Source organism: Rhincodon typus, chromosome 5 (genome assembly GCF_021869965.1).
Source record: "Rhincodon typus isolate 14 chromosome 5, sRhiTyp1.1, whole genome shotgun sequence".
Lineage (NCBI taxonomy): Eukaryota > Metazoa > Chordata > Chondrichthyes > Orectolobiformes > Rhincodontidae > Rhincodon > Rhincodon typus.
Window position 1 is genome coordinate 5,315,970 of NC_063336.1, and position 26,744 is coordinate 5,342,713.

Genomic DNA, 26,744 nt, shown 5'->3' on the forward strand with positions numbered 1-26,744 from the left:
TTACTCTCCACCTATCCTCTCCTCTATCCATCTTCTATCCACCTCCCACTCTCTCCCTATTTATTTCAGAACCCCCTTCCCCTCCCCCGTTTCTGATGAAGGGTCTAGGCCCGAAACGTCAGCCTCTCTGCTCCTATGATGCTGTTTGACTGCTGTGTTCATCCAGCCCTGCACCTTGTTGTCTCAGAATTACTCTACCTTTTTTCCCCATATTCGTTTACAGGATGAGGGCATTGCTTGCTAGGCAGCATTTATTGCCCATCCCTAATTGCCCACAGAGCAGATCAGAGTCAACCACATTGCTGTGCGTCTGGAGTCATATGTAGGCCAGGCCAGGTAAAGTTGGCAGCTTCCTTCCCTAAAGGACATTAGTGAACCAGATGGGTATTTCCCTGACAATGGATTCACTGTCATCATTAGACTCTTAATTCCAGATATTTTATTGTATTCAAATCCCATTATCTGTCGTGCTGGGATTCAAACGCAGGTCCCCGGAATGTTATCTAGGTCTGTGGATTAATGGTCCAGCGATAATATCACTAGGCCATTGCCTCCCCACTAAATATCTTAACAATATGCTTTTCCTCAACTATGACACCTTTCCACGTCCTTCATAAATGTTTTATGCAGTTGCTGTTCTTAAGTAAAATTAACGGTGGTTGTGTGTCTAATGTGCACACATTGACAGTGACTGAGATTCGCCATATTCAGCTCACTTCACCCCTATTGGCAGTTTCATGTGGTGATTTAACCCCACCAGACCCTTACTTAGACCTACATTGCTGAATTTAAGACTGTGTGTGTGAACATACATCAGAAGCAATTTCTTAATCTACATTTCACATCAGACAAAATGCATAAACACATTTCTTTGTGCATACAAGTCCAAAGTATAAACTGTCAATACTGTGGAAAGATGCATGTTAAAAACACCTTGTACTGCACAATAGATTGCAAATAACACAAATCCAAAACACACTGTATGAAGGACAGACTCCAGCCTAGAACGTAAACTTTCAGCTCCTTAATGCGGTAATGATTCACCACACATATAAACTCTCTCCTGAACTCTGAGTACTCAGTCTCTGAGGTGAACATGGTACACAGTGCGGTGTTGAACGTCCAGACAATATAACTGTCCAGATTTCACTACACCAGCTTTCTCACAGTTCTTATGCCTCATGTAAATAGATTAGTACAGACAAATTATACAATTAATTTTACTAAGAGAAATCAGACACTAAACACCATAGGAGAAAAGAGACAATAATGGTTGGTGTAGAAAGCAGGCACCTGCAAAATTATGCGGATGATCAAATTCAACACACACATCCCCATAGGAGACTGGATTACTTGGGGTATCTGAAAGCTAGAGCAAGAAAAGGTGAGTGCCACAGGATGTAATAGTCTGTAATCCTCAGGTGGAAGTACAAACTGAGTGGCAGAATTTTCACATTATAATCATGGGTATGTAATTGGCTACAAAAGCGCTCTGGGAAATCCGGAGACTGTGGAAGGTTGATCGACAATTCTTTTGTTCAATGTCTCTACTTTGTTTTTCAGCTGGATAGGACTATATTTGTCTGGTGGCATTACTGTCGATGCAGTCACAGCCAGCGAACCTGCAACAGCTACACTTAGCACTCCCAGGTTTTTAAACTCATGTACCTCATGATCTTAGGCCACCACCTAACTCTCATCTACGTGCTGCTCCTCACCGCTGCTGCTGTCTCTATCGCTTCAACCCTCCTCATCATTAAAAGAGTTTGTCCAACATCTGGGACTGGGTAAACAGAAATATCATCCAGCTCTTTACAATGGCATATTTAGATGGGGACCGATGAGAGCAGGTTTGAGTGCAGCACAAACCTCAGATTTGACTCGGTGAGCCAGATGGTCTGTTTCGACAAGGTTTATTCTATGTAATTTCTACATAAATTGTTACTTGGTAGCACAGAACAAGCACAGGTGATAAAAGAGATGCTGTTAGTGGTGGCTTTTCAGGCCATCAACCAGATTCACACACCATCATCTGATGGGGGTCTTTCTGACCTTCCTTAAGGGAAATCATTACTCCTGGCTGGAGGAGGTACTCACCTACAGGATGAGAGAGCCAAGGTTCAGTGAGAAGAGAATCAGCACTGTTGTAGATATTTCCTAATCAACCTGATCAGGGACATGGGGATATGAGAGATTGAGTGAGTGAGTTTGGTTGTAGGCATGACGTCAAGATTTGGGTTTAGACTCCAAGGTTGCAACTAGACTGGTTTATAACAGACTGTTGGCAGGGAGAGAATGGCAGTAGGCAGTTAGCAAATGGAGTTTAGAACAGGGACTGAAAACAACAGTTTCTATCTTCCAACATTCCCCCGCAATTTGCCTACTGGCGAAACAGGTCCACAGCAGACACCATTTCCTTAGCCCTGCACTCATTCCTGGAATAGCTGTACAATAAGGACACCTACGTCAGGCTCCTACTCATTGACCAAATCTCTGCCTTCAACACTACAATTGCAACCAAACTAATCTCAAAACTCAGAGACCTACGTCTCAGCTCCACACTCTGCAACCGGATCCTCAGCTTCCTGGCCCACATACCACAATCAACGAAGATAGACAACAGCTCCTCTTCCATGATAATCCTCAACACTGGAGCCCTTCAAAAGATGCCTACTCTGGCTCCTACTGCACTCCCTGACTGTGTAACCAAATTTTGTGAGTGTCATCTACAAGTTCGCTGACGACACCACTGCTGTAGGCTGGATATCAAACAATGGTGACAGTAAAGAGGAAAAAGAGAGTGTGCTTGGTGTTATGCTGCAGTGGTAACAACCTCTCTCTCAATGTCGGCAAAACAAAAGAACTAATCATTGATTTCAGGAAGAAAGGAGGGGGACTCACCCCTGTCTACATCAACAAAGTCGAGGTGGAGAGAGTCATCAGCATCAGGTTCCTTGGAGTGACGATAACTGACAATCTGTCCTGGACCTCCCACATAGATATGATGGTCAAGAAGGCACAACAACGCCTCTTCTTCCTCAGGAGACTTAGGAAATTCAGTATGTCCGTAAGGGCACTCACCAACTTTTATAGATGTACCATAGAAAGCATTCTATATGGGTGCATATGGGCCTGGTATGGCAACTGCTCTGCCCAGGACCACAAGAAACTACAGAAAGTTGTGTGCATAGCCCACAGTATCATGGAAGCCAGCCTTCTATCCATGGACTCCATTTACACTTCTCATTGTCTTGAAAAGGCTGCCAACATCAAAGACCCCTCCCACTCCAGTAATACTCTCTCCCAACTTTTTCAGTCAGGCAAAAGATACAGAAGCTTGAACACACTTACCAAGATGTTCAAGAACAGCTTCTTCCCTGTTGAATGGACCTCTCTAATTTCAAATCTAATGTTGACCTTACTTTCATTAACCTTGTGTGCAGCCTTACCTTGTACGTTTCACTCTGTCTAAGCACCCTATGAACTGTAGGTACTTGTTTGTAATGATCTGCCTGCATGCTCGCAAAACAAAACTTTTCATGGTACTAAGGTACATGTGACAAAAATAAATAAAAAACTCATTAAACTGGAGAAAATCGTTTGTAATCCAAAGGATATCTGACAATTTAAGAAATAGTGGAACAGCTGTGTTGGCAGCATACATGTGAAAACTAACACTGCTTTCAGATCTCACTTGGGGCGGCGGGGGGAAAATAGTGACATTCAGATGAAGAAAAGGAGGGTATCAAGAACAGATTCTTGCAGAACATCTGCAACCATGGTGCAGGAGCAGGAAGAGAAGCCATTACAAGTAATTTGCTGGTTACAGTTTACTCGCTAAGAATGGAACCAGGAGAGCATAGTCCCACTCAGCCGGATGACAGCCAAGAGGTATTAGGAGAAGGATGATGCGACCAACCATGCTCAAAGGACACAAGTGGGTCAAGAAAGGAAGGCAAGTTAACCTCTGGAAGACTGATGTACCGTAAATCCATGGTACATGCAGCAGCTGAGTAAGAACATCAATGGGGTAAATAATCCTTTCCACATTACACCTGACACTGTACAGGTGTAAAATCAAACACTTCCACTGGAGTGCTCAGCATTAAAAGCCAATTTTCAAAATGCCTTCCAGCTATTTTTAATGACAATACATTACATCTAAAAGCAGAGTCCTCCATTGGCCTGCTGCACAAATAAATGATGTGTAATGGAGCTGAGCTTCAAAACTGAGAATTCCTATTGTGGTCAATGCTCAATTTGGGCAATTTTAGCTGAGGCAGTATTTGGAGTTCTACAATTTTGCAGTGGGAAACACATAACCAAATTTGTGTTTAAATTCAGCCATTCCTATTTACAGCCTGCAATTCCTGCTCGTAAATATTATAATATTCTACTGCAAATCAGGTCAGTCTGCAATTTAGTTTCACCGTGAGGAGTGATGATCTTCACATGAACAATAGTTAAATGCACAAGGTGCCGGTGAGGCTGCAGCATCAGCTCCAAAAACTGCAATTAATAGTCAAACAGGAAAAAGGACGTTGGGAGAATAATGCACTCCTCTTACACAATAACGTCATTTTTCAATACTAGAAATTGTTGACGGATTAATACCTAAAGAATGAACAGGGTTGGGAAGAATGTACATACCTTGGAGTCTGTTTTTGTCAGTGCCTGGTTGCACTAGGATGTCATTTTCTCCTATCAGGGGTTCCAGTGCATGACTAATCAAAACTGGGGACAAACCTGTCGATTTCAAGATGGTCTCCACAGGAATATCCTTATTAAAAAAAGCAAAAAAAAAGTATAAAACGCCTGAATCTTAGGATCTTTCAACAGTTAATTCAGTTTATTGTGCCTGTGCCAATTTTCCTGAAAAAGATACCCAGTTTCTTTTACTTCTTTGCTTTTTCTCTGCCATCCTAGAAGATCCCTTTGAAAGTCAATATTCAATTGCTGGCATTGCTTTCAGATAATGCATTATAGATCATAATGATTAACTCAATCATGATGTTTTGCCAATGATCCCAAGCCTATCCCTCCAGTTGCTGACTTTTTGTGGTATTCTGCAGATTCACCACCCTCTTATCAAAAGCCCTTCTAATTTTCAACACTTCTTTTCAATCTCTAGCTTAGCCGTCTCCCACACTCAAAGTAAAACAGCCCCAGCTTCTTTAGGCTCTCTACACATCAGAAGTCCCTCACCCAGATACCATTTTCATAACTGTCTTCCGTTTCGTTGTTGACATCCTTCTAAAGATTTGGTACATAGAATTCGACAATAGTCCGGCTGAGGCTTCACCAAAGGCATACCTTACCTGTTTTTAAACTCTGTCGAGAAAGGCATGGATCCCTTTTTTATGAAAAGGAAGTCTGAGTCCCTTGCCTCACTGTCTTCTAAGACTTCTGTATATAAACCCTGAGATCTGCTTGCTCTAGCACCTCTTCAAAATTGCAATAGCTAGTCTATACAACTAACTAGCTCAGCATTGTTAAAGTTTGTCTTTCAATACAAAATTTCATGTAATTATCACATTATCTTATGCAAAACTCTTAACTAGTGACCAATAATACCTGCAAACATTGTCGGTCTTTACAGTAAAATTATATCATTTTTACAAAAGCCTTGGTACAGTCAATACTGCATATGTAACATGACCCATGGGATTTATTCAAAATGTTAGAATGTCACATCAGCGCAAAAAATAAAGTAGCCAATTATGAGTCAGGTTAAGATTCAGAACACATAGGTGTTGCACACAAATGTCTGAATTACTAAGAGTCAACAATGATGGATAAAACAATAATTTTAAAATAGACAGCTCTGGTTTACCTCCTGTTCATTAAACTGCAGCAGGATGTACATTTGCAGAGTAGACACACGCAAAGTCAACGATCCAAAGGCAATGACAGCATGTCCTAGCCACGTCCACTGTAACCGTCGAGGCTTTGTGCTGCTGAGCCCGTAAACATTCTGACCTGAGAGTGTAAGGACAGAAATTAGAGTCCAGACTTTGCAATAACAGATTCTAGAGCACTGCTATTTAAACACTGTTTTCAATTCCACAAATATCCTTACAGGCAGAGGAAAGCTTCTTGAACCTGAAAAAGTAATGCTGAACAGAGTAGTGAAAGGAAAAATTGAAATAACAACTGAAAATGGAGAAAATACTCAGCATGCCGAGCAGCATCTGAGAGGGAGAACAGTACTGACCCTAGATAAGAACTGAGGGCACTTACAACCACATCTTTCTTCCGAGACCAAATCTGGCACAGATATACGCCATTCCCATTCCACCTCAAATTTCAATCCTCCTTTGATCTTTCTTCAGTAGCTCTGAATCCATGGTCCGTGGTATTATTTCATCCTTTAACAAAAAGCTCTTTTCCCTTCCTTTCATATGTAAAGGGCCATAGGCTTCAAACACTTGGATATAAATGTCCCTCCAGATCCTTTCTCGCTCCACCACTTTCTCCAAATTTTATCCCTCCCTCCAATTTCGTCCCTTGCCATGTTTTCATGATCCCTTCTGACGTTATGCTTTCTGACTGAGCGAACAGTCCTCAGCAAGTCTTTAGTTTCATCCTGTTCACCCTCAGCCCAATGAAATGAGCTCGAGATCTTTTCCATTGCTTTAAATTCCAGCTCATTGGACAGAATCTATCCCTACCGCAACATAGTGGGCACTTATTCCGATTTTCAGCTTTCTCCTTCCATCCGGGTATCTCTGTTGGATGTTCATTAACCTTTTCCATTAAGAACTGCCAGCATGACAGTGAACATTTCAATTGCTATGTTCCTCTCCCACTTAGTCCAAGCTGTTTCCCTCTTAAGTTGCTCCACTGTTATCTCAACTCTAATTCTAATAGTTATCTATCCTGTTGACAGCATTGTTGTCGTCATCATCATCTGGCACAGCTTGAACTCCAACTCCCAAACAATTCATCCTTCCTTCTCTCGAATCTTGAACCTCACCACTGACTAAATCAAGATAGTCCTCCTTTGTACTGCTTTCCTCCACATTCTACTTCCTTCCCATGATCCACAACCAGAATGTTGTGGGAAGTAAAGGAAGAAATTATGAGACCCCTTGCAGAAATATTTGCATCATCTATAACTACAGGTGAGATGCCTGATGACTGGAGGGTGGCTAATGTTGTACCTTTAAGAAAGGTTGCAAGGAGAAACCGGGGAACTACAGACTTGAGTCTGACTTCGGCTGTGGGTAAGTTGTGGGACGTAATTATACAAGACAGAATTTATGGCCATTTAGAGGGGCAAAAATTGATCAAGGATAGTCAGCATAGCTTTGTGCGAGGTAAGTCGCGTCTCACAAACTTGATTGATTTTTTTGAGGAAGTTACCAAAAAAATTCATGACCGCACAGCAATAGACATTGTTTATTTGGATTTTAGTAAAGCTTTTAACAAGATTCCACATGGTAGACTAACTAGTAAACTTAGGTCACATAGGATTCAAGGTGAGCTTGCCAACTGGATACACAATTGGTTTAATGGCAGGAGACAGCTTTTCGGACTGGAGGCCTGTGACCAGTGGTGTTCTATAGGGATCGGTTTTGGGTCCTCTTTTGCTTGTCGTTTATATAAATGATTTGGATGAGAATATAGAAGGCATGGTTAGTACGTTTGCAGATGACATCGTAGACAATGAAGGTTTTCTATGATTACAAAGGGATCTATATCAAACAGGTCAATGGGCTGAAAAGTGGCAGATGGAATTCAATCTGGATAAATGTGAGGTATTGCATTTTGGTACAACAAAGGGTAGGGCTTATACAATTAATGGTAGGGCCTTGGGTAGTGTTGTAGAACAGTGTAACCTAGGGGTGCAGGTACATTATTCTTTAAAGTTGCCGTCACACATAGACAGGATGGTTAAAAAGGTGTTTTGCATGCTTGCCTTCCTTGCTCAGTATTTTGAGTATAGGAGTTGGGAAGGCATGTTGAGGTTGTACAGGAAATTGGTGAGGCTTCTTCTGGAAATATTGTGTCCAGTTCTGGTTGCCCAGTTATAGGAAGGATTTTATCAAGCTGTAAAGGGTTCAGAAGAGATTTACCAGGATGTTGCTGGGTGTGGAAGGTTTGAATTATAAGGAAAGGCTAGGAGTGTAGGAGGTTGAGAGGTGATCTGATAGAAGTATATAAAATAATGAGAGGTATAGATACAATTGATGGTAGTTGCCTTTTCCCCAAGATGAGGAATTTCAAGACTAGGGGACACATTTTTAGGGTGAGAGGAGAGAGATTGAAAAGACATGAGGCAACTTTTTTTTTTACCAAAGGGCAGTTCACGTGTGGAATGAACTTCCTGATCAAGTTTTTTTTTCTTTATTCATTCACTGGATGTGGCCATCAATGGCTAGGTAGCATTTATTGCCCATCCTTAATTGCCCAGACAGCAGTTAAGAGCCAACCACATTGCTGTGGGTCTGGAGTCACATGTAGGCCAGACCAGGCGAGGATGCAGATTTCTTTCCCTGAAGGACATTAGTGAACCAGTTGGGTTTTTCTGACAATCGACAATGGATTCACAGTTATCATTAGTATGTTAATTACAGATATCTATTGAATTCAAATTCCATCATCTGCCATGGCGGGATTCAAACCCAGCTTCCCAGGATGTTATCTGGGTCTCTGGATTAACAGTCCAGTGATAATACCACTAGGCCATTGCCTCCCCGCAAGCGATGGATGCCGGTACAATTACAATGTTTAAAAGATATTTGGATGGATATATGAATAGGAAAGGTTTGGAGGGATAGGCAGGTGGGACGAGTTTAGTTTGGGATTATGTTCAGCATGGACTGGTTGGACCGAAGGATCTGTATGACTGTGTTGGCAGATGCATCCCTTCAGCCTGTTTGTGCCCAAATAACTTGTCTCTGTCTTGACTCTTTTTCCACCTACATACTTCTCCATGGTGTCTGATCACTAGCTTATATAAAATTCTAACAGAAACAGAGAGGTTAGATACAAGAAGGATGTTCCTGATAGGGGAGTCCAGAATCAGGGGTTACAGGTTAAGTTTAAGGGGTAAAGCTTTTAGGATTGAGATGAGGAGAAGGTTCTTTACCCAGAGGCTGTGGAATTCACTACCACAGAAAAAGTGGTGAAGGCCAAATCATTGTGGTTTCAAGGAAATGGTGGATTTAGCTCACGTGGCTGAAGGAATCAAGGGGGAAGGAGGGGATTAGGTTATCAAGCCATGATCACATTGAATGGTGGAGCAGGCTCGAGGAGTCAAAAGGCATACACCTATTCCTTTCTTCAATATTTTATGCCCAATTTCTCCTCAGCTCCACTTCACCACAGTGCCCAATCTCTCCAAAGCTCCTTTCGCCATGGCATGATGGATAAGGACACCCCTGATCACTTCCTTTTATTGTTGTCCAGCCCACTGCCTTCCAAATCCCCCCCTTGAGAAAAATGTTAAATTTACTTACAACCATACTTTCCAAAACCCACCCATATAACTTGTGGCTTTTCGTTTGCTGCAACATTTTAGAACCTAATAATTTGCTTAATCACAGCTTTAATGACCTTGCCCATAAAGCCATAAGATATAGGAGCAGAATTAGGCCACTTAGCCCATCAAGTATTCCTCACGATTCGATCATGGTTGAATTGTTTCTCAACCACATTCTCTTGCCTTCTCCTTGTAACCCTTGATCCCTTTACTAATCAAGAACCTGTCTCTGTCTTAAATACACTCAATGACTTGGCTTTCTGTCTTCTGCTGCAGTGTTCTGCAGATTCATCACCTCTGGCTGAAAAGATTCATCTCATCTCATCCTAACGGGTCACCCTTCACTGAGGCCATTCACTCGGGTCCTAGTCTCTCCTACTAGTAGGAACATCATCCTCATGTCCACTCTTTCCAGACACCCCTCAGTATTCCGAAATTTGAACGAGATCCCTGCTTCATCCTTTAAAACGCCATTGAGCACAGACTCCTGACAGAACCAGGGGAGTTGATAGTATTATCGCTAAACCATTAATCCAGAGACCCAGGTAATGTTCTGGGGACCTGGGTTCAAATCTCATCAAGGCAGATAGTGAAATGAATTCAATAAAAATCCAGAATTAAAAAGTCTAATACTGACCATGAAATCATTGCCAAGCCCGTCTGGTTCACTGATGTCCTTCAGGGAGGCAAACTGCTGCCCTTACCTAGTCTGGTTTGTGTGAGATTCCAGACCCACAGCAATGTTATTAACTCATAACTGCCCTCTGGGCAATTAGGAATGGGCAATAAATGGTGGCCTAGCCAGCAACGCCCACATCCCGTGAATGAATTTTAAAAGACTCTCAGATCTTGGTCACTCCCCAGCACAATTTTCATTGCGCTCAAGGCCCAGAATCGAAAAGATATGGCAGAAAACAGACACAGCCATCCACCACAAAATCTAGGTTATCACAAAATCTAGGTTATTTAAAATACCATAGGGTTCTGCTTATCCATGATCAACCTGGAATGCAACCTACCTTTTCTCCACTGCAAGTCATCTTCTTAAAACTCCTCTTCACCGTCCCCTCCACCTTCACTTCCACAAATAAGTGCCATTAAGTCAGCTGCCTCGGTTTTCTTAATTTTCTCCTAGCCCACCAGCCAAATTTCTTCCCAAGGTCTCCAACGCCTTAACCTTGAATTATTACTCACTTGTTTTCCCCAACTCCCCTCTTGCCCTCTCCAAGTTCATCCTGACCATAAGGCTCTCCTTCTGTTTCCTCACGATTATTCCCACTTTATTAACCATGGTCTCCATGATAACTGACATTAGAAACTGTTCTCTCCCTCAGGTGCTATCCCCTCTTTCCAACGTCATCTTGCCTCCTTTAAAAAAAAAAACAAGATAACCCCACAGTAAATTCTCAACACATCCCAGCTCACTTTCCACTCCCAAGTCAGTTAACAGGTTATTGTCTCCCAAATTTGTCTCCCTCTCTCGCCTGAATTCTATGAATCCCTCTAATTACATTTCAAAACCTCTCTCATCGTCAAAACAGATCTTACCAAAATCACAAATGATATCTTTTGTGATTGTGACAAAAGTAAACTATTCCATCTCACCCTTGTCAACATATCGACGTGACTTGACAAGGTTGGCCATGTCACCTTCATCTCGTGGCTCTTTATTGGACACCTGGGTGGGACCACATGTTTCTAGTCCCATGTTGATCTAAACTTATTCAGACTATAACCTGCAATGCTGGTCTTTCCTACTGCTGTGCCATTACATTTGGTACTTCCAATGGGGAGACGACAGGGCCAATGCTCCTTTGACACTAGCCCCTCTCATTTCTCATCGACAAGCCACCACTCAGCAACATCTTTCAAAAACATGCCTGTTTTCAAGAAATGGAACCAGTACAGGATGAATGGAAATCTACTCCAGTTAAATACTGGCAGTCTAAAACAATCATCTTTACTCCCACTTTGAAGTCTTCCCTAGCAACAAACCGAGGACTAAACCAGGCTGCTGACAAAATTGGTGTTTGTGACAACATAGCCACACCATCACTACAATCAGCTATTTCCACTTCAGTCACGTCACCGCTACCTCAGCTCATCCACTACTGAAATCCTCATTTATGCCTTTCTTACCTCTAAAACTAACTACTATTATTGCGTGCAGTTTTGGGGCCCTTATCTCAGGGAGGATGTACTGGCCCTGGAGCAGGTTCAGAGGAGGTTCATGAGAATGGTCCCAGGCATGGAAAGCTTAACATATGAGGACTCAGGCTATACTCATTGGAGTTTAGAAGGACGAAGGGGGATCTAATTGAAACTTTCAGTATACTGAACGGCCTGGACAAAGTGGATGTTGGGAAGATGCTTCCATTGGTAGGAGAGACTAGGACCCGAGGGCACAGCCTTAGAGTAAAGGGAAGACCTTTTAGAACAGAGATAAGGAGAAACTTCTTCAGCCAGAGAATGGTGAATCTATGGAATTCACTGCCACAGAAGGCTGTAGAGGCCAGGTCATTGAGTACATTTAAGATGGAGATAGATAGGTTCTTAATTATCAAGGGGATCAAGGGTTACGGGGAGAAAGCGGGAGAATGAGGCTGAGGAACTTATCAGCCATGATTGAATGGCGGAGCAGACTCGATGGGCCGAATGGCCTAATTTCTGCTCCTATGTCTTATGGTCTTACTACAATGCACACCTGGGTCATTTCCCACATGCAACCCTCTGTAAACCTTATTATCCAGAACTCAGCTTGCAATAAGGCTCACTCACCATCAGCCTCTACGCTTGCAGATTAATTCACTCCCAGTCAAGCAATTTCTCAATTTGAAAATTCTCTTTTCGTGGCCCCTTCATGTTCTCCCCACTCTGCATTATGTCCAGGCTCCCCACTCCAGAGATATCGGAGTTAGCTAATCTTAGCCTCTTGAGCATCCTGAATTTTTAAATCACTCTGAGGGGCCTTTGGCACTAAACACCAAATTGCATTCCCAAAACCTCTCTTCTTTTAGGACGGGATTTAAAAACAAGAACATAGCTGCAATTTTAAGCCCTAGCAATGAGGAACAATTGGATAGGCGAGGGCTGTTTTCCTTGTAACAAAGGAGGTTGAGGGGTGACTTAGTCAAAGTGTGTACAATAATGAGGGGTTTGCATAGAGTGGACAGGGAAGACTAGTTCCCCAGCAGAGGGGTCAATTATCAGGGAGCGCAGATTTGAGGTGATTGGTAGAAGGATTACAGGAAACAAGAGGAAAAGTATGGGTATTTGGAATTCACTGCTTTGATAGTGGTTGAGGCAGAAATCCTCAACTCATTTAAAAGGAATCTGGATCTGCACCAGAAGCACAGTAACCCATAGGGCTACAGATCAAGCACTGGAAAGTGGGATCAGAATGGGTGGCTGGTTTATTCAGCCAGCCTCTTTCTTGCTTTGACTTTTCTGTATTGTTCTACTTTTGAGCCATCTGCCCTCATTGTCTTATGCAGTTTGGTGTCTAATTGTATAACTTCCCTCAAAAGCATTTAACAACATTTTATTACACCAGAAGTATCACATAAATGTAACTTGTTTCTTCTTGCCTCCCTTTCTCAATCAGTCTTAAAAACATATGCCTGACAAATTGTCACTAACCTAAAACATTAACCATGGTTCTCTACAGACATTAAGAGAGATGCTGGACATTTCCAATATTTTCTTTAATACTTTGCTCTTGTAAAAGAACAACAGAGCAGCTTTTACTGGGAAACAAAAGAATGGATATTAAAGGCAGCAGCAGGAGTATCAAATCGAGTTCTCAATGGATATATCCTCTGATGGATGCCCCAAGCGGGCAGGCTGAAAGAGCTGCCAGAAGGAGCAAGCAATGGAAGCAGAAACAGGGGAAGCCTGGGAACAGGGCTGTAATGGAGGACCCGAGGATTTTGAAATTTCAATTTCAGTTCACATCTTCTGAAGCCATCTCACAGGGTTACAGGGAGGTCGTACTGTTTCAAAAGGACAGAGGACGTCTGTGCGTCTTCAAGCAACACAAGTCCAACAAAACTTATGCAATAACTGGGTCACCTATTTGGTGCATCCCAAAGTAAAGCAGTGAATAGGCTTTCATTATACTACAGGGATTTAATTACTGTCTTGATATAATTTCAGGAAGTGTGGACACCATGGAGCATCTCACCTTCACTCAAGAGCTCCTTTGATAACACAGGTGTAGAAATTCACAGAGTCTTCAATTCAAACCTGTCCCATTCTGTGGTACTGCTTCACTTACAACACAGTCTACAAACAAAAGTGGGGTTGTAGAAACTGTAAAAGCTAAAACCTAAGGTCATTTAAGATGATGAGCAGCTAACAGATTTCATTCTAAGATTTGGCACACTGTTTGAAATTGGGGACTTAGTCAGCACAGAGAGAAAAGTCCTGATATATTGCCCAAGCAACTAAAGTCAATTTGGAATCAAAGTACAGGAGGCCAGCTGGTATATCGAACCGAAGGGCTCTTGAAAGTAATTCCATGCCCCTGCCTTGCAAATGTTTCCCTTTGAGGCATTTTCAGCGTAACTCTCATATTAGACCACAATGTGATACTCTCTCTGGGCAGCAGATTTCAGTTCATTTGGCTTTAATTGTTGTACTGGAACTTTCATTTTTTTCTTCTTTGTTCTAAGCACAAAAGACAACAGTTTTCAATTTGATTAAAATACTAACTAATGGTGTAGAAGTCGGAGAACTCCTCCAGGAAATTGCTGAGGGCAGATGGGAAGAATGCTCTCGGATTATCATGATAACAGAGGAAAGATATGGACCAACAGCGTGGGGAAAGCACTAGAACTTTCAAATCCGTTTCTTCTTCTGTTATAGGCGGCTGATCTTCCATCATCTGTGCAAGATAAAGATCATTGTCAAACTCAGGTTTGTACAAATACAAATTGTCATTGCTGTTCATCATTTTTAACACAGTATAAGGCACTTCACAGAAGCATTATTTAGTAAAATTTGACATGGAACAACACAATGGGATATTACAAAATATGCAGCGCTAGTGTTGATACCTTACAGACCTCCTCCCATTCCATCCACCTCATCTCAGCCTGCCAGCAATTCTTTCTATTCCTTTATTCTCATGTCCGTGGGAGCTAGGAGCGAAATGCAGCCACTAGTGGGTTGGCTGTCTCATGCAGGAGGGGAGTAGGCAAGAACAGCATAGAAAACAAGATATCTAGAAGTAATTACCTGTCATCTTAAACATTAAGATAAACATTATAGGCAACGCTTATGAGCATTATAATTTAGATTGCGATTTGTGATTACTATACCATTTTAATGAAGTCATACAACAAAAAAAAGACTGAGAAGTACGAGTCTAATTTCCTTTTGAATACATTATATCTGCTTGAATCATAGAATTCCAACAGTGTGGAAAGAGGCCATTCGGCCCATCCAGTGTGCACTGACCCTCCGAAGAGCATGCCACCCAGACTTTGACACCCCAACCCCCACACTCCCCAAATTGCCATAACCCCATACTTAGCTTGGCCAATCCACTTAAGCTGCACATCTTTGGATTGTGGGAGGAAACCCACATAAACCTGGGGAGAACATGCAAACTCCACACAGATCATCCAAGGCTGGAATTGTTTGCCTGAAACCTCACTTCTGGTGAAGAAATTCATACTGTAAACTGAGTTCAGACATTTCAGTTCTGTGTTGGATTTATGAGTAATTACCTTGACTTTATTGATCTTAATTTTGGCTGCTCCACAAGTGGAACTATTCTATGGACCTCCACTCTGTCCACCTAATTCGTAATGAAAGGGGGGCTGGATCTGCTGTTTGGTATAGAAAGAGGCCCTAATCTGTTGAATCTTTTCAAGTAACTGAAGTCTCTTAGTTCATAGATTTCCCGGAGGAAAAAATTCACAAGTTCACTAAATATATTGAACTCGTACAGATTTGTGTGAAGGTACTGTAGGTGCTGAAACTCCTTCCTTTGTGCTAAATCTAAGTGGACATTATCTACTCACTTCATCATCCAGATCCTCCAGTTTCTTGTCAAGTTGTTGCAACCTGTAAAGATGGAATTCCTGTTGCAGCTCATCCGATGCAGTCAGATTCTTCAGCATCTGCTGAGGGTATCTACTGGGAAAACAGGTCCCAATATGATCGATCACAGCTCGCTCCAACCACACTTTCCCCTGGCCCAGAAGGCGATCCGCCAGATAGTATCTGTCAATGAGGAAGAGTTCAGAGAAAAGAATAGAAGTTTATTTCCAGATATTTCCCATTCACAGCTAGCTCCTGATTATAACTAGTGATGAGTAAACTGATGATGAGCTGCTTTCTTAAAGCTATAATTCTATCGAATGGTGGAGCAGGTTGTATGGGTCAATGGCTTATTTTTGTTGCTATTTCTCATTGTCTTTTAACAATCAAGTGGGGAACTTTGACTAGAGGGTATGGAACATCTTCAATGTTAATGGAGCTGCACACACCTAACGAGTGGAAAGTACTCCATCACACTCCTGATTCATGACCTGAGACAAAATATTTAACCTCAAACTTCCTCTGGCAATCATTGCATTTGAGTCAGTGCTCCAGGTGAGCTCCTGATCAATTGTGGGCCCCAGGATCTTTTATTTTTCCCCGTGTGGAGTGGGGAGGTGACTTTATTTTTCCATGGGAGGTGGGCAGCTCTGCCAAGGCCAGCATTTGCTGCTCATTCCTAATTTTTTTGACCCAACTGGATTGTTAAGAGTCAATCACACTGCCATGTCTAAAGTCAAAAGGCGGCCAGACCAGTTCCTTTATTCAATAATGGGATAAGGATGTCACTGGCCAGGCAGCAGTTATTGTTCATTCCCAATTGCCCAGAGGGCAGTTCAGAGTCAACCACATTGCTGTGGGTCTGGAGTCACATGTAGGCCATTCAAGGTAAGGATGGCAGTTTCCTTCCCTAAAGGAGATTAGTGGACGAGGTGGGTTTTTCCGACAATCGACAACGGATTCATGATTAGATTCTTACTTCCAGATATTTTTATTGAATTCAAATTCCACCATCTCCCGTGGTGGGATTCGAACCCAGGTTCCCAGAATGTTATCTGACTCTCTGGATTAACAGTCCAGCGTTAATACCACTAGGCCATCACCTCCCGTTAAGAATGGCAGACCTCAATCCTTAAATTTTATTAATGAACTCAATGCATTTTTTTAAAAAATATAATTGAATATAATTTTTTATTCCAGATTTTAATAACTGAATTCAAATACCACCAGCTGCTTTAGTAGGACTTGAAACCATCTCTCCATAACATTGACGTGGAGGACAAAGTCCAAAGTCCAAAGTCACACGACACCAGGTTACAGTTCAACAGGTTTATTTGAAATCACAAGCTTTCATAGTGCTGCTCCTTCGTCAGATGACTCTCTCGTTTTGGAGCTAGCCATTGCTACTTAACACAAGATTGGTTGCCACTTAGGTATTGCTGCTTGTGGCTGATTTATCTCACATTCCAATCGGAACTCTGTGCAATTGGTATCTATCAAACCGCTAGGAACTTGAACCAATAGCTAAGGTATTATCTTCCACTATCACCATTTCTGTAAACATTCTCTTTACCTGTAGAAATGTTCAAACATGTTAGCAAGCTCAAGTCCAGAGAGGAACAGCATCGGCTCCAGGAACTGCTGCAGCTGGTTTAGTGTTTCCACATTGCTTGTGCTCATTTCACTTTCTTGGATACGTTGATCAATGTACTGTGCAAACCGTTCACTGACCTGAAGGACAGGGTTACATGTGACTCATTCCATTACTACAAGGATTTCAATTATAAAACACACTCAAGTGCCCTTCCTACCTTAATCTCTATCTTTCCTGATGCTCCTTTCAGACCATCATCTCTCTGGCACACTGTCCTGTCCACTATTCTCAATGAATTCTCAACCACCTAACCTCTTTGCCCCAATATCTGACATTGTGAATGGATCCCTTTCCTTATGTACTGTTGTCATCGCCCTCCTACTCTTGAAAAGTGCCATTTCCTTCCTCAAAAAGCTTGCCAACTGTCAAGGATTCCATCCTTGTAAAATACCATTTCCAGAAACATTGAAATTTTAGAATTTAACTATATTTGGAATTATAAATTGGAATTTCCGCTTGCTACACAGCTGCACAAAGGCATTATTTTTTTTCCCCAATCACAGATCCCTCTACCCCTCCATCCCCAGCAATTGCACCTCAATAGCTTCTGTACCTTTGGATTTGTCCACGTTTCTTCACTGTGCCCATCTTCATTCAGGCTTTGCTCATTATTGCAAGATCATCTCGAAATGTAAAAACAATCAACCCAAAATCACACTCTTTCACACCCCAACAAGCAAGCCCGTCTACTTTTCTCTACTGCATACTGCTCCATTAAAACCTCTCTTCCACCATCCTCAACTTCAACATGCGCAAAGGACACTTTTGTCACCAAGTTTGAGACAATCAGCTGCCTCCCTCCCACTAGTCAACCGCTCTCAAAAGGTCCCCAATCCTCTTTCCATGAGATCTACCGCCACTAACTTGCTGATAACTCAACATCCACTCTTGGTGCCTGTGTTCGTTGACATTATTGATGGCCTCTCTTCAGGACTTGTCTCCCTCTTTCTTTTTCAAAAAAAAATGTACATTGTACCCTCAATAATCAAACCTGGACTCCACAGTTCTTAGCAAATAATGCCCCATCTCCAACTTCCATCTTCTCTCCAAAGGTCTTGAACATGTAATCCAGGGACCTCACCTCCAAAACCCATAGCCAGCTCTGCAAAAGCTCCCTGTTTTAAACCCTCAAATCAGCTTTCCCACCTGACACTGCATCCAAATAACTCAAAAATGACAAATGACATCCAATGTGGCAATAAATGAATAAATGAAACCTTTCTTTTAAAACTTGTCAACAGCTGTTGCTAGGGCTAAACACATTAACCCTGTCAACATAAGGGGAGAAAATGAATGCTGCAGTTGTTGCAGAGAAGGATTGATGAGTTAATTGGCCAAAAAGTTGGCAAATTGTGTATAATGTGGGAAAATGCAAAGTGGGTCATTTGGAAGGGAGAACAAAAGAATGGAGTATTACTTATATGGAGAAAAACTGCTGAAACCTGCAACACCAAGGGATTCGGAGATACATGAGGATAAAACACAAAGCTAGCATACAGGAGCAACAGGTACTCAGGAAAGTTACTTGAATATTGGCCCTTATTTCAAGGGGGTTGGAATATAAGAGTAGGGAAGTCTTACTGCAACTGTGCAAGGTGATGGTGAGACCACATCTGGGGTACTGGGATTAGTTTTGGTCCCTTATTGAAGGAAATATATAATTTCATAGGAGGCAGTTCAGAGAAGGCTCACGAGGATGATCCCTGGTATGGAGAAACCGTCTTATGAACAAAGGCTAAACAGGTCGGGATTTTGCTGATTGGAATTTAGAAGAACGAGAGGTAATCTCATTCAAACATATAGGACTCTTAAGGGGCATGACATGGTAAATGTGGAGAGGATGCTTCCCCTCTTTGGAGAGTCTAGGGCCATAGGGCACAGTCTCAGAATAAAGAGACGTCAATTTAAGGCTGAAATGAGAAGGAATTTCTTCTCTCAGAGTTTAGTGTCTTTGGAACTTCTTGCCACAGACAGCTGTGTATACTTAAGGTTAAATGGATGGATTCTTGATCAGTAGAGAAATTAAGGGTTATAGGGAAAGGGCAGGGAAGTGGAAGGAAGGAATGTCAGATCAGTCATGGCCTTATTGAATACTGGGGCAGGCTTAAAGGGCCGAACAGCCTACTTCTGTTTTTATTTCTTATAGTTATATGCTTAGAGGCATCTCCTTGTCTGGAGTACAACTTGGAGTGGAAGGGAATAATCCCATTCTTATGGTCCAATGAATACCAATGATATAGCTTGAACAAAGAAACAGATTCTTCCAAGGGTGCTTGAGCACAGAAGGGCTATATTATAAAAGCAGAACCAAGAAAGTAATAATTTCTGCATTACTGCCTGAGCCACAAGGAAATTGGAGCAGAGTAAGGAATACCTGAGGATTGAATGTGTCTCAAGATTGGTGTAGGAGAAATAGGGTGCAATTCATTAGGTATTGGCACCAGTGTCTTGGAAAAAGACAGCAATTCTGTTGGGATGCATTTCTTTTGAACCATGCTGGAATCAGTGCCCTGCTAAATGGAATGACTAGAGCTATACAGGAGATTTCAAATTAAATATGGCTGAATAGGGCTGTAAAGAAGTTCACAAGAGGAAATTTTCAAAGTTTTTTTTTAAATTCAGGATGTGGGCATTGTGGGCAAGACTAGCATTCATTGCTCATTCTTAACTGCCCAGAGAACAGTTGAGAGTCAACCCCATTGCTGTGGGCCTGGAGTCACATGTAGTGAATGCCAGACCAGGTAAGGATGACAAATTTCTTCCCTAAAGGACATTAACGAACCAGAGGGTTTTTCCCCAACAATCGACAATGGTTTCACAGTCATCATTAGACATAATTCCAGATTTTTATTGAATCAAATTCCACCAACTGCCATGGCAGGATTTGAACACAGGTCCCAAGAATATTATCTGGGTCTCCGGATTAATAGCCTAGCAATAACACCAATAAGGCCATAACCTACCTTTAAAGAAAGGTCAAGTCAAAAGTGCAAAATAGAACGTGACAGGAAGATACAGTGCATTCTGACTCAAAGGGCACAAACAGAATTAAATAGTATGACAGGATAGTCATTACACAAGTATGCCTGCAAGATGACTGTCGTTGGGGATGTGCTTTTGTTTTTAATTTGTTCATAGGACACAGGTGTCACTGGCTAGGCCATCATTTAGTATCTATCCCTAATAGCCCTGGAGATAGTGGTGGTTAGTTGCTTTCTTGAACCACTCCTTAGGGTAGAGGGGATGGAAAGTTGCAGGTAAATCCATAATGCTGTTGGCACAGGGATCAAGCCTCAAATATTCATAATCTATACTAATGTCCTGAATAAAGGGACCAAGTATACTGTAGTCAAATTTGCTGACAATAAAAGGAGAGATGGGAAAGCAAGTCAGGACACAAAAAGTGCAGAAGGCTACAGACAGGTTAAGTGAATAGGTTAAAATCAGACAGATGGAGTGTACCATCAGCAATGTGGGACTATCCTTTAACAGAAAGAATAGAAACACAATGTTATTTAAATGGAGAGAGATAACAATGCTGTGGTTCAGAGGGACTTGGGCATCCTCATAAATGAAATAAAATGTTAGCAGGTCTGTACAGCCCGATTAGGATGGCTAATGGATTGTTAGATTTTATTGCAAGAGAAATGGAATACAATTGTCAGAAAATTTTGTTACAACTGCACAGGGTGTTGGTGAATCAACACATACTGTTGAGTTTTCTTTTTGCCTTACTTAAGGATACATTTACCTTGGAATTCGTTTAAGAAAGGCTCACCACAACGATTAATGAGGTGAACAGGCTGTCTTAAGCAGAAAGATTGAGCAAGTTATGCCTATATACATTGGACATTACAATAATGAGGTGGAACAAGATTCTGAGGGGGATTACGCTGAGAGAAGTTCCTGCAGTAAAAAATATAGAAGGCACAGTTTCAAAATAAGGGAAGATGAGGAGGAATTTCTTCTGTCTGGAGATTCTTTATCCAAAAGAGCAGTGACAAGGTAATCAAGGGTTGGCTCAAAAGTGGAGTTAATGCCACAATCAAATCTACCACAATTTTTGAGAACAGAGCAGGATCAAGGCATGGGAAATGGGGCGTACTCCCATTTCTTACGTACTTTGATTCAGGACTTATACACTTAATGGTAATGTCCTGGGGAGAGTTGCTGAACAAAGATCTTGGAGTGCAGGTTCATAGTTCCTTGAAAATGGAGTCGCAGGTACATAGGATAGTGAAGGCAGCGTTTGGTATGCTTGCCTTTATTGGTTAATGCATTGAGTATAAGAGTTGCCACTTTTGGAATACTGCGTGCAGTTCCGGTCTCTCTGCTATAGGAAGGATGTTGTGAAACTTGAAAGGGTTCAGGCAAGACTTACGAGGATGTTGCCAGGATTGGAGGGCTTGTGCTATAGCAACAGGCTGGGGCTATTTTCCCTAGAGCATCGGAGGCTGAAGCATGACCTTATAGAGACTTCTAAAATCATGACAGACATGGATAAGATGAATAGCCAAGGTCTTTCCCAGGGTGAGTGAGTTCAAAACTAGAGGGCATAGGTTTAAGGTGAGAGGGGAAAGATTTAAAAGGGACCAAAGGGGCAACTTTTTCTCAGAGGGTGATGCATGTACAGAACAAGCTGCCAGTAGATGTGGTGGAGGCTGCTAAAGTAACAACATTTAAAAGGCATCTAAATGGGCATATGAATAGGAAGGGTTTGGAGGGATATGGGCCAAGTGCTGGCAAATGGGACTAGATTAATTCAGAATATCTGGTCGGCATAGACAAATTGGATCAAAGGGTCTGTTTCTGTGCTGGACCAACTCTATGCTTATACCCAGAATTTGGATATCACCTGACCTGAAGCAATGTGAAGTGGGTAGGGTGCACTTGGAGTTGTTAAATAAGGTGAGGTGGTCATATTTTCACTTACGTGCATGGCAGTAAGATGGGACAGCTGAAGCAGTGCTGCTGAGAAGCCCTTGCGCAGTGCTAATACAAAGGCTGTCTGCTGCCCAAACAGTTCCTCCATGGCATTCTTCAACTTCAGGTACATGTCCCTGTAACGTCTGACAAAATCAGGAGAATTCCATGCTCCATCCAGGAATCGTTTCACCTGACAGGAAAAGAACAATCAGAACAAATGATAACAGTACCATGGTCAATTTTACATTATTTGTGTGAATTTTAAAATTACAGTACCAAAACTCTGCCTCTAACAAGCTCAATGTTTAAGCCATATACTTGAGTTGCGGGGCCAGTGAGTAAAACTACATAATATTTCTGCAACTGAGAACTTCTCAAGTATTAACTCTTGTGGAAGTATTACACAGATTGAAGCCACACTCCATAAAATTAACCAATAACACGTGGAATGGTTAAGAGGTGAAAGTGTTTCATATCTTACTTTCCAATTCACAAACAATCAACCAAACACATCCTGTCCTCATCCTGCAGTTGTATTGAAGCAATCAAACTGTTGACACAATCTAGGACTTCAATGTTCACTGTTAATATGGAGTAAAGGGATTACTGTCCCTCTTATGAATACTGCATGTCAGCCCAGCCCAGCTCAGTACTTAGCACATTCTAGTTAGGATATCATGGGTTAATGCCCAATAATATGATTCAGCATATAACCTAGGCTAGCACTGCAATGCAATATTAGAAATGTCCTGCTTCAAATAAAACAAAACTAAAGCTGCATTACACTAGCACTTCAAATGAATAGTAACAATTACAGGCCATTTGTTCAAAGAGCGTGGAGTTCTCCTGGAGATTAATAACTAACTAACTCTGCCATTACCTCATTGCTGTTGAGAGATCTGGTGTGTACAAACCCTCACTGCCCTTTAAAATAATTCAGTGGATAAAACAACCAGAGAGAAGCAGGACTAATTATAGATTGATCCAGTGTTAAACCAATCAGAAATGAGAACCACCTCAACAAGGCCAATTAATTAAATTACATCATCCAGCATGATCTGGGTTGTGGTGTGAAAAAAGTTAACAGCAGCTTTCAGTAACCAAGGCACACACGTGTGAAACGCTAACAGCCGCTCTTCATCAGAAGCAAAAGACCCCAGAGGTGTTTGAGAAAGACCAGAGATTAAGCAGTGATTGGAAAGCAAGGATTATAACATGCAATAATATCACTAACCTGCATTCTTAAGTTTTAGTTTACAACTGAAGTAACATCTCATGAGTTGCCTCAGCACAGTAACACGTAGCAGCAGGCTACTATTAAAGTTTCTATATTATATCAACACAAACATAAAAAGCTGTGTTTTTTGTAACAAGTTATTATTTCATATACTCAAAAGGACATGATGACAAATGATTCAATGAAGCCCCTCTCCCCGTCCCCATTGTAATCAATCCTCCTACCCACCCACACACACCCACCCACCCACCCCTTCCTCCCTCCACACTTACATTACATTAGCCACACTCAACCTCACACTGCCACTCATGCCATCCCTTCAAACTCAGCTCCATTCTCACTCACTCATGCTCTCCCTTACCAGTCACCCATCAAGACCATAGATCACCGCAGGAAGGCCCTCGCAGGTAGGATGAGAGCAGCAGCTGCGGCCTCCTCATCTCCCAAACACAAACAGTGACAAAGCAAGTTAGAATTGGCAGTGGATTAAAGGGAGAAGAGTCTAGGTAATAGCACCCCAGACCAGGCAGAGGACAAAAAGCAGCACATTAAAATGTGGAATTCCATGATCTAAACGTCAGAATTCCACCAAACCAGGGAAATTCCTTATCCCTACACTTGCCTGTTGCTGTACGACTTCATGCCAACACTGCGCTATTCCGGAGATGCTGCTGGGCTTGCTCACCATCTGCCCTTTCACAGATCCAGAGCTGCTGTTGCTGCTGCTGTCTTTCGATTTGTTTTTACCATCTGCAAAGCAAATACAACTTGTATGTATGAATGACTGTCTGAATCCAGCTGACTTCCATTCCTTATTTTCAAATCCCACTTTCAAACAGATTCACTTAACAGCTTCAAGGCAAAGACCACCTCCACCTTGAGAGTAATATTAAATCCCTTTCTGCATAGCCCTTTTAATCACAACCAGAGTTTCTGCACTTTCATGTGTGGCAACCAGTAACTCACCACAGGTCAAAATCAGAATATCTGTAGACTAGCAAATGGCACAGGGACAGAATTACAAGATAGTTATGGTGAAGAGGTAACAATTTGGCCCATCAGGTCTGCACTAACTCTCCAAATGTGCATCTTAGTGTTATTCCCTGTAACACAAAATATTGTTTCTAATCAAAAGATCAACCAATGGTCTCTTGAATCCCTTGATTAAAGCTACCTGCACCACACTTGCAACCAATCATTCCAGGGCCTATCTTGCTTCGTAAACAAAATTTCACATCACATTTGCTTCTTTTTCAATTTACTTTAAATCTGTGCTCTCTCATTTTCGATCCATTTAAGAATGGATACAACTTCTCCACATATACTTTGTATCGACTGTTTATTTTGAAAAGTTCTATTAAAACTCTTAGCCTTCTCTTTTCAAAGGGAAACATCCTGGAACCTCTCACATTCTTATGCATTACATACATATAACTTCTTTTCCACAGTAGGGAGCCCAAAACAGCTCTCAATACTCCAGCTGAAACAACTGGTGTCATCTACACGTTCAGCATCACCTCTTTGCTCCTGCATTTTACGCTCCTGCTATACACTTGAACTGCTCCCTCTCCTTGCACTGCCATTCTGAATGAACTTCTACATTCAGTTGTAACCACACAACGTGCAGAGTGGTACCCTTTATATTATACTGTCTCTCCATGTTCGAAAAACATACCACCTCACCGTTTTCCTTGTTGAATTTCACCTGCAATCTATCGACCTATTGCACCAACTCGCCAATGTCCTTTTGTGATCCTATACTGTCCTCACTGTTCATGAATTCTGTATCATCTGCAATTTTTGAAACAGACCCCTGTACACAAAGATTTTGATCATTAAATGTATATCAGAAAAAGCAAGCATACCAATATTGACCCTGATGAACTCCATTCAGAACCTTGCTCCAGCCAGAAAAATATCCATTAGCCATCGATTGTTTCTATCAATCAATTTTCTTATTGAAGTTGCTTCTTTCCCTTTTATTCCACGAGCTCTAACTTTACTCACATCAGTAACAAACACTTTTTTAGGCCCTCAAGTACATTAACAGCATCACCCGAGTGTTATCTCTTCAAAAAAAACTCCAGCAAGCTAGTTGAACACTGTTTTCCGTTAAGAAAGCATGTTGACTTTCCTTAATTGACACACATTGTCCATGTAACTTTTAATTCTATCCTGAATTACTGTTTCTAGAAGCTTACCCATCAAAGTTAAACTAACTGATCTGTAATTGCTGGTCTTACTCTTGCTTGGTTTTCTGAACAAGTACATCACATCTGTAATTCCCAAGTCCTCTGGGTCCAAGGAACACTGAAAAATTATGATCAGTGCCTCTGCAATTTCAACTTTCATTTCCTTCAAGATGCATTTTATTTGGTCCCTGTACCTTGTCAATTCTGATTATTGAAAGTCTATCTAATGCCTATTCCTTATCAATTTTAAACAGTCACAGTGTAGAAAAGTTTTTAACAAATAAAATAAAAAGTTTTTGTCTCACCCAAAATTCAAAAAATGCAACTTTAGGAATAGAACAGCATTTATAAGAATGAATTAACTCAAGAAGCAGTGATAATGAGCTGGCAAGTTAGTTAACTAACTGTTGCAACAATTACTAATAACTGAAAAGAAATCACAGAAATTACAAAAATGTTACGAAAAGTGAATACTGGATATTTCAAAGCACTTTCTAGCCAATGAAGTACTATTCCAGAGTAATCATTGTTGTGTGAATGAAACATGGTAGCTAATTTGCTCACAGCAACCTGCCACAATGTGATAGCAACCAGATCACTCATTTGAGATTTTAACAAGGGGTAAATATTAAGATCATAAGATGTAGAAGCAGTAGGCCTTTCAGTTGATCAACTCTGCTCCCCCTCATCTACCTTAAACGGGTGACTCCTTATTCCGAGATTATGTCCCTGTTCCAATCTCTCCCAGAAGGGGAAACAACCACTTTAGTCCAAATAAGGATCTTGTTTGTTTCAGGAAGGGCTCCTCTCATTCTTCTAAACTCCAATGAGTACAAGCCAAACCTACTCAAACTGGCCATGTCAGAACCCAAACTTAGTAAGGTGCAGGCAACTCCATAGTACGTGCCACTTCATAAAACTGTTGAAAACCCCTATCACGTTGATGATCTTTAATCAACTTAGTAATACGGTTTCCTCCAAAGTACTCCGAGCTAGAAAGCTTAATTTTCTGGTCTAAAATGTAAATGCGACATATCTCACAAGGTAAATTTGTTAAGAGTGAGATGCGTAAATACTCAAATTCTGCTCCACAAGATAATTGTGATAGCAGTATTTTTGGCATAAAAGCCATTCCACGCTTGATCTTAATGACAATGGATAAACTGAGGTACTTCAGCGTGCGGGCAGTGCTGGTACTTG

The 26,744-nt window shown here is 41.5% G+C and overlaps 1 protein-coding gene across 1 annotated transcript in view; it reads right to left on the reverse strand.

Annotated features, from left to right (window-relative positions):
- LOC109920363 (cullin-9) overlaps positions 1-26,744 on the reverse strand; it is a 186,665-nt gene that overhangs the window by 39,311 nt on the left and 120,610 nt on the right. Inside the window, exons 21-28 of the mRNA XM_048596632.1 lie at positions 23,975-24,102; positions 22,123-22,305; positions 17,109-17,266; positions 15,517-15,718; positions 14,201-14,372; positions 5,834-5,979; positions 4,651-4,780; positions 3,450-3,519 (exon numbers count right to left, since the gene is read on the reverse strand). Of these exons, the coding sequence (XP_048452589.1) occupies positions 3,450-3,519; positions 4,651-4,780; positions 5,834-5,979; positions 14,201-14,372; positions 15,517-15,718; positions 17,109-17,266; positions 22,123-22,305; positions 23,975-24,102 (1,189 nt within the window). The remainder of the gene's footprint in view (positions 1-3,449; positions 3,520-4,650; positions 4,781-5,833; positions 5,980-14,200; positions 14,373-15,516; positions 15,719-17,108; positions 17,267-22,122; positions 22,306-23,974; positions 24,103-26,744) is intronic.